General features: G+C 56.9%; 1 protein-coding gene across 2 annotated transcripts in view; it reads right to left on the reverse strand.

The window, feature by feature from the left end:
* Positions 1–6513: 6513 nt before the first annotated feature.
* The window catches only part of EXT2 (exostosin glycosyltransferase 2), a 159366-nt gene continuing 157017 nt past the window's right edge, over positions 6514–8862 (reverse strand). For both annotated transcript variants that reach the window (XM_008270099.5, XM_070071335.1), the window contains exon 14: positions 6514–7168. In XM_008270099.5, coding sequence (XP_008268321.1) covers positions 7030–7168 — 139 coding nt within the window. In that variant the 3' untranslated portion in view covers positions 6514–7029. The remainder of the gene's footprint in view (positions 7169–8862) is intronic.

An 8862-nucleotide genomic window follows, 5' to 3' on the forward strand; every position in this document is an offset into this window, starting at 1 on the left:
CATCATCTACTGCTTTCCCAGGCCACAGCAGAGAGCTGGATTGGAAGTGGAGCAGCCGGGACACGAACCTGTGCTCACATGGGATGCTGGCATCTCAGGTGGCAGCTTTACCTACTACCCCACAACAAGAGACTCAGGCCTTCTCTTTTTTAAGACTAATTTATGAAAGGCAGAGAGAGAGAGAGGAGAGGAGAGAGAGAGAAAGAAAGAGGGAGAGGAGAGAGAGAGAGAAAGAGGGAGAGGAGAGAGAGAAAGAGGGAGAGGAGAGGGGAGGAGAGGAGAGGAGAGGAGAGAAGAGGAGAGAAGAGGAGAGGAGAGAGAATTTCTCATTTCCAAATGACTGAAAATATTTGGACTGTGCCAGGCTAAAGCCAGGAGCCCGGAACTCCTTCTGGCTCTTCTACAGGGTTTCAAGGGCCCAAGCACTTGGGCCACCTTCCGCTGCCTTCCCAGGATCATTAGTAGGGAGCTGGATCAGAAGCAGAGCAGCTAGGACTCGAACCAGCGCTCTGCTACGGCGTGCTGGCGCTGCAGGCGACAGCTTAACCTGCTGCACCACCATGCCAGCCTCCTGCCTGAAGGTCTTTGTGCTGACTCTTCCAGCTGCCTGGTATCTTCATGGCTCCCTCAACATTTGGATGCATGTTTACAATGTCACCTTTGACCAAGCTACCGAAAATACCTCCTCATGCCAACCCATTATCTATCTACAGTACTGTTTTAGTCTCTTCATAGCATTTATTGACATCTGAAACTATATTAGTTGGCTTGTTTCGACTTCCTTCCTTCTTAGAATGTAAGCTTGATTAGAATAAGCGCATAAGTTGTTCAACACAGCACCCTCACGCCAAGAACCGTTTCTGGCATGCACCAAGGGTTCCATAGACATCTGTTGATTGGGTGAACCCATCATGTGCGGGTTTTTAACTTTTAAAGAGAAAGAATCCTTAGGATTCGTTGGCCCACCAGCACACGAGTGAAAATTCAGTGTCTCCTAGTCCTTTCTCTAGAAGAGAACGAACCCTTTATGTTAGATGCACTCCCCTTAGTAGACTTCAGATACGGGTATAGCCAGTGAGGCGTCTCCCCTGAGTGGCTTCCCACGCCTGTCCTGAGAAGTAGGTGATGGGCATTTAATTTGATTAGATTATTTTATAAATATACCAATTTTAAAATAACGTGACTAGGGCGACTCTGGGAAAGAAATGCAATGCAGGCCCTGGAAAGAGAAGCAAACCGTGTGTAATAGATGCAGCTAATATGTCTACACTGCAGCTCAAGTCCTGACAGGTGACGCCGAGTCCTGCTCCTGCCCCCCAGGGCCACTTTCAGTGTTGCTGTCAAGGCCAGAAGGCGACGAAACTCGCCCCTCGGCGAGTCCTCACTCAGAACAGTCCCTCGCTTCCCAGCTGTCCGCAGGGCAGAGAGGACCCGGCACCACTGCTGGCCACCTTCCCCGTGGACCTCCTATGGGACACGCGCGTCCACAGGGAGCATCCGTCTGCCACCAATGGCTCCTCGGTCGTACGAGTCCCAGCAGGGGCCAGGGCACGACGGGCATCCAGAAGGTGCTATGACAAGAGAACAAAAAGAAGTCCCGGAATCTTGCACGCGTCGGAGAAGAGGGGGTTAAAGGAGTCCTCGCTTGGCCAAGTTGTCAAGATCTCAAACCCCACTGGTGACAAGAACAAGGCTGCTGGGAGAGAAATTACTGGGACTGCAGCCAGCAAACAAGGACAGGGCATAGGCAGGCAGCGGGAGGAGTTGGAGGTAAGCCCCTCAGGATCTGCTCAGGAGACCACTGGAAACCCTAGAGCCGCTGCTGCCACCAACACACAATTTTCGTTAATTACCTCAATTGTGGCTGTTATCCCTCTAATGAGAAACACAACTTGACTTCTTAGCAGGCAGCGACACTGGCAGAAAGCTGAAACCTGAAAATCAGCAGATACGGGGCTGCATGCGGCCCTTTCGGTAGAAATTAAGCCACATCCCAAACACAGGGCCAGGGGCTCCAAATAGCTTCAGACAGCACCAGCCGTGCAGGGCCCTCGCCAGGCACCGGATGGACGCTCTCCGGGAGGACTTGCCCAGAGAGGCCCCCAACACAAGTGCTCATTTCAATAACAGAAGAAAATAAACATGGGGCTTATTTATAGCGCAGGAGAGGGACTGGAGCGAAAAGAGCTGCTCATTTGGTAATCCCGCCTGACGGCCCGGATAGGATCCAGAGCCCCAGGGTCAGCAGAGGTAGGGGCGGAAGACGGCTCGCTGCCAGCATCGCCAGGCACTGTCTGGCCAGAGACCTGGTCATACGGAGGAGACGCAGGCGCCACGGCATCTCGCCAGCCTAGGTCTCGGTGGGCTTGCCATCTCCAGCCCCCGGTAGAGGAAACCAAGGCGTGGGAACGGATCCCTCTAGGCCATGGGTCGGGGGCGGGCCGGGGTACCACTCAGGGGAAGGTTCAGTGACAAAAGGATGTTTAGACCCATGCTACACCCTGCACCCCACAAACCGCACCCTGCATCCGCTCCAGAAGATGGAGCTGGGATGGAAACAGGTAGGCGCAGAGCCTGGGCCCCCAGCCACCGCACGCCATCCCACAGAGCCCGAGATGGCCCACACAGCTCCTGGACAGCTCCTGAACCCGGCACCTGGCACCTGGCACCTGGCACCTGGCACCCGGTGATGACGGAACAAACGCCTGTCACCTCACCCGGATCGGTGAACAGTAGTTTGTTCTCCGGCTGAGCTCAGCATGTTCCTGGAGTTGCCCATTGGGTGCACACTCAGAAAAGCCCACAGAGGTTGTCTCCTGAAGGGAGGCTCTTCTGGGAGACACGGCCCTAGCCTCGGCCTCAGCGTGAGCCGCGCAGGCCCCTGCTCTGTCGGCATCTCCAGCCTACGTGCAGGTGCTGGGGAGGTGCCCGAGAAGATGGCGCGCGAGGAAGCTTCCAGCACAGACACAGCTGCCCGGGGCCTCTTGAGAGTCACCTTGTCCCCTGGCTGACAGCTGTGTCCTCCAGGGGAGGGCAGGAGAGGCAGCCAGGGCCCCCCCCCCCCCCCCCCCCGGTGCAGAGTAGAGCGAAGCAGGACGCTCTACGCAGGACACAAGACACAGGCCCGGGTGTTAGGGACTCAACTACTTCCCCAAGAGGGAGGCGGCCTGCGAAGCTGGGAGAGGCGGCCGAGGCCTTCCCAGCCATCTCCCCGCCTGGCCAGACCCGGGGAGCCACACAGCCCGGAAGCCGAGGGCCCCCGAGAACCCACTGAACAGGTGGAAGACAGCTTGTGGGCTGAGTTGGGAATGCTGGCCCCAGATTTCAGCCGAACTCACAGCAACCGCCCTAAAGAGAGGGGAAAGCCGCAACACACAGGGGGTGGGCCCGCCTGCCCGCCCCTGCCCCGCTCTGCTCTGCTGGGAGCTGCTTAGGGGAGCCTCTTCAGACACGCAGGCCCCGGGTGCTAGACTACAGCGGCCCCAGGCTGGCCCTGGTTTTACCTGGCAGTAGAAAAACCGGTGAGCACCGGACACTGGCCAAGGCTGGGAGCCCCAGGGATTAGAGAGCCCTGGAGGGAGGGGCGGGGCAGGGACAGGCCCCTCGTGCTTCAAACGCCTCCGGGACATGCGGTGGAAAGTTCAAGTTGCTTCTACAGCCTTCCTGGTGGCAGCTGCCTGCCCGTTTGGTGCTGACTCGGGCCAGGATGTTCCCCGGGAAGGGGCTGGAATGGTCTGGATCCCAGCCTAGTGTTCCGTCTCTGCCTCGCTGTGCCAGGGCCGCTACAACCCTCTATGCAGCTTCTCTGGCCAGGGCGTTACCTGGGCCGGGAGAGATGGAATAGGCCGCCTGCCCCACAGGAGGCACTTGGGAGGCTCAGGGTGGGTGGCCGGTGGGAAGCTCTCCACACCCGAAGACTCTGTGCCCCCTCCGCTGGGTGCCCACAGGCCCCCGGGCTGCAGAACCCATGCTCTTCCCAGGCCTGCTCTCCGCTTTGTCTGCTTCTTGACACCACCTTGGCTGAAACCTGTCAAAGCGTCTCGGATTTAATCTAGAGCCGCGACGGCGGAACCCGTGGCTACAAACCTATGGTCCTCCAGGGACAAGAATCCTCTGGCCTCCTCACCGGCTGGGTGCCCATCGGGGACCCAGGGTAGGGGGCAACTCCTTCAACTGACAAGCACAGAGAGGGAGCTCGCCTTCTCCAGTGCCCAGTCCTGCCCAGCACAGGGCAGCAGGACGGCCACAGCTGCGACCTTGATGACATCAAGGTCAGGAGGCAGCAGGGCATCATGGGTAGGAAGGAACCAGTGATATTGAGGACCAAAGTTGCTGTGTTTCCAACTTGTCCAGAATAGGAGGTTTTTGCCCAAGCATGTGTGAGGTTTGCTAAATTACACACGATAAAAATACTGTCTCGTGTTAATCAGCAGAAAATTCTATTTCTTACCCCAGCATTCCAAGTGGACCCAGCCCTGTGAGGTCCTTGGGGACACCAAGGCAGTGGCTCGGCGCACACACTTGGGCCAGGGCCAGGGCCAGTTCAAGTTCGTCTTCTCTATGGGCCAGGAGGATGCAATTTCCTTAAAAAGATTTCTTCGTCTAACAGCAGCTGCTGTCTGCTGTAGGCCAGAACACGACATTCTCATTAGCATTATTGTTTGGCTTCTGAAAGTGGGGTCGATGGCATACCCAGGGCAGATGAGCCGCACCCAGGCCCATGGGCGAGGCATGCTGGGTAGCAGCTCAGGAATACACCAGACAGGAGTGCGGGGGGCCCGGCCCCCTGTGGATCCGGGAATCACGTCACTTGCTGGGTCGTCTTCTGATTCTCACCATGAGTGCACCACCTGCCACTCACGGGGTAGAACCTTTGAAGTTTGTGCTAGGTGCCGAGGCTGCCGTAATTCTTCTCTAACTCATTGTGTGATATGTTGCAAAGTCTGACCTCGGGTATGTGCAGAAGTGGGGAGGTACTCAAATAAAGCCTTTATGTCCTTCAAGCCCAGGCACTCCCGCGAAGGTGATGAAGTCACACCCAGCTCCCTGGGGTTCCCAGCGATCTCAGATCAGAGAGCTTCTCTGCCAAAATCAAAGGGCTAATAGGGTTTTGGAAAAGCAAAGCGAAGCAAAGCAATTTACCCGTTCATTGGGAGGCAGAACTAGGTCAGAAATCAGCCACCAGGAGTGTCCCGTGATGAGTAGATGGGGAGAGACAGACGCAGGAGGCAGGCTGAGGGCCGTGTGAGCACCAGTCTCGGCTTTCAACAGGGATTCCAAGGTGAGGCCCTTCCCCTCCCCTGCACCCCGCCCTCCCAATCTGGGCAGCCAAGCTGGAGAACCCCTAGCAAGGTCAGAGGCACCTGCTGCTTGTGCCTGCTGCCGGTGTCTCGCCGACAACACACTTGCCTTCTCTCGTTGCTTAGCGTGCCATCCCCGGTGCAGGGAACACAAGAGCCACAGGACTTCCCAGGTCCCCTGCGGACCAGTGCGTGGTATCCAGGCTCATACAGCGTCCTGAGCACCTGTGTTTGCAGCTGTGATACTCCCAGCCCTGGAGTGTACGGCAGCAAGGTGAGTGGACTGGCAGAGGCGAGCTCTCCCTCCTCCCTGCAGCCGCTGTCCATCACCCTGTCCATCATCCCGCCGCTCCTAGGTAGGAACCCAGAGGAAGCTCTCATGACGCGTCCCCCTTTCTCTTTGGCTACTTCCGATCTTTCTCTTGGACCCCTCCCAGTCTGTGCAAACACATCCCAAGCGACTCTTGTCTAACAGCACAGCCCAGTAAGCGCGCACCTTCACGTCACTCCCTGGGACTTGCACACCCCTGGCTCCGCCTGGCACAGGGCTAGGTTTCCATGATTACATCCACATTCTAAGCAAATTGTTATGCGTTTTGTGTGCTGGGGACATATGTTATGGCTAAAGCCCAAACTGTGGCTAATCTTAATATTAGAGCCAGATAAATTGGTTTCGAATCCGTAACATTTAACATTCACCAGAGGAGACTGGTTCATCAACTGGGCTCACAGAGGTAGAATTCACACGTGTGTGCTATTACTAAATGCTGAAATCTAATGATTTAAAGGATATGGGCAACTGTTGCAAAGCAGTTGTTACAGCAGCACTTAACGTTAGCCAGAAGGTCCCTGGCTAATGTTATGTTTATACGCACAGAAGGGGAGGGGGCAATCTGGCATCCCCTTGGGTGGAGGCGGGTCACAGGTCCCTCCACAGTACCAGTGAGGGCGCCCCAGTGGACGGCTCCCGCAGGCCCAGGAACACGGATACAACACCGACGGGACCTACTCGGGCAGCCCGTGGTCCCCAGGCGGTTCTGGGAGTCACTTGCTCTTAGAGTGCTCAGGGCTTGTTCTTCTTAGGACGGAGGCGCGTGAGACCCAGTACTCCTCCTGCCTCTCCAGACTGTCGGTAAACCGGAAGATGGAGTTAAACACACCAAAGGAGGACAGGGTCTGGACTATGGAGAATCAGTGTTGAAGACACGGCAGAAAAGGAATAAAAATCACTTTAATCACATTCAAAAAAGCCAAATAGAGAGTTCATGGAAGTGCGAGGATCCTGACTGAGCAGTGGGGCCTCTTCCTCCCCGTGAGCCCAGCATCCTGGGTCCCGAGGCCTGGGTCGAATCCCACCAACGTGTTTGGGGTCTGCAGCCAGTTCCGGGCTTAGCTGTTTCTCCACGGAACTCGCTGATGTGAGATAACCAGAAGTCTTAGAGTCGCGTTTCCTTTCCGACTGCAACACTGGACGGCGGCTGAGCTGTGAAGTCTGGAGCGTGCCCCAAGGGCTCCCACGTAGCACTTTCAGAAAGAACCCACTGGCGACCATCAGAAACACAGCCACGAGGCGGCCCGGGCCCAGGCGCCGCGCCAGCCGCCCGAGGCTCCTATTCCTGAGAAAGTGGGCGAGGTGGGGCTGTGCCAGGACCCGGGATGTCCGCCTTCCGCCCCAGACAGCGGCCTGGGCAGCAGAGTGCTGGCCGAGGAGGCTCCGCCCGGGCACGGTTCACAAGCTGCCGATGTTGGGGAAGCTCTTCAGCTTCTCGGGAAAGTCGTCTTTGTACAGGACGGGGTCCGCTCGGTGCTCCACCACCTTCAGCGGCATGGTCCCGAAGACGGAGGCGAACTTGTTGATGCACTCCGACCTGTGGGGGAGGGGGCGGGCGGGCGGGGAGAGGGATGGGACAGGCAGAAGAGCAAAGTATTCAAAACATAACGTTCAACACTGAAACACCAACATAGTGTCCCCAGCCTGGCCCGTGCATAACATTCAACACCAACAAAGTGTCCCCAGCCTGGCCCGCAGCTCCTGAAAAGGTGGAGAGGCGGGGGTGACAGTGGGGCTCCTGCTGCGGGGGAGAAAGTGGGCCCTGGGATGCCATGGGCCTGCAGGGGTCAGCCTCTTTCCCCTCCCCCTCGAATTCCAGTCATTTTTCCAGCTCCAGGCAGGCAGGCCTCAAACCAAGGTGGATTAGCTGCCAACAATCCTTAACCCCATTTCTGCCAGCGGAAGACAGGCCAAGGATGGAGAGGAAAAAGCCCTTGGGCTCCGAGCTGTAGCTCACTGAAGCCGAAGGCGAAGGCGGGAGGGAGGGCCTGGGCCGTGGGAGCCACGGAGGGCGAAGGAGCACAGCGGGTGGGTGATGCGAACCTCAGCCGAGGCTCTGCTCGGCCCACCAGCATTTCTGGGGCGCCCATAGGCGGCGTCAGCCGGCTTGCCCAGGCTCAGCTGTCACAATTTCAGTTACCTTATGGGCTGCCTGGGAGCAGCACAGCACTGTGGAAGGGGCTGGGAGGAGCGGCTAGGGTCCTCACTGCCACCCTGCCCCCCCAAAGCCGGGTTGTCGGCCCCCCTGGAGGTGAGCAGGTCAGGCACGTTTTTTGGGGGAATGGTTCAGGTCAATCAGGCCAACCGAGTGTGACAGCTGGGTAATGAGGGCGCGGCGGCAGCAGACCAGAGGGGAACACAAGCCTGAGAGAGCTGCGTTTGAAGTCCGGGGGCCGGCAAGGATGGATTTCAGAAAGGTCAACACGCTCGCTCCTCTGCCAGGCCCTCAGAGAGCTCCGAGGAGAACAGGCTAATCAGAGGCCGGGCCGCAGACCAGGCACAAACCAAGTCTCTTTGTCCTGAATCGGGATTTTAAAAAATGTGTTTATTTTCATTTTCTTGAAGGGCAGAGAGACAGAGACACGTGTAGAGAGAGAGATCTTCCACCCATTGGTTCACTCCCCAAATGCCCACAATAACCAGGGCTGGGCCAGGCTGAAGCCAGGAGCCAGGAGCTCCATCCAGGGACCCAACTTTGTGAGCCGTCACTCGCTGCCTCCCAGGGTGCACACTGGCAGGAGCTGGAATCGGAAGCAGAGCCAGGCCTCCAGCACTCTGACACGGGACGCAGGCCTCACGAGTGGTGTTGGAACCACTGCACCAAAGGCTCGCCCCTCAAATTACTGTAATCAACAAGTCTGTATGCAAGTGCTTGGGTGTTAGGAAGAAACCAAATAACAGAGAACATCTGTCACTGTGAATTCTTTTCTCTTGGTCAATATGTATCTAAAAAAATCTGTGATTCCATTGTGAGCTTTCCCCTACCATCACCGTCACGAACAACACATCAACAAGTGCTATTTATTATGTGTCCCGAGCTGCGTCAGAAGTTCTTTCCATGTGTTAATAACTCACTTAGTCCTCCCAACAACCCATGCAGTAGGTCCTACTACTATTTCCGTTTTGTTTGGGGAAGACTGATTCCATCTTCCTGCTAATTTGCACCTTGAGAGGCAGCAATGGTGGCTCAAAGAGTTAAGCCACTGATGGGCCAGCGCCGTGGTGCAGCGG

This window comes from Oryctolagus cuniculus, chromosome 1, assembly GCF_051225735.1.
Source record: "Oryctolagus cuniculus isolate XC-2025 breed Fujian yellow rabbit chromosome 1, ASM5122573v1, whole genome shotgun sequence".
NCBI lineage: Eukaryota > Metazoa > Chordata > Mammalia > Lagomorpha > Leporidae > Oryctolagus > Oryctolagus cuniculus.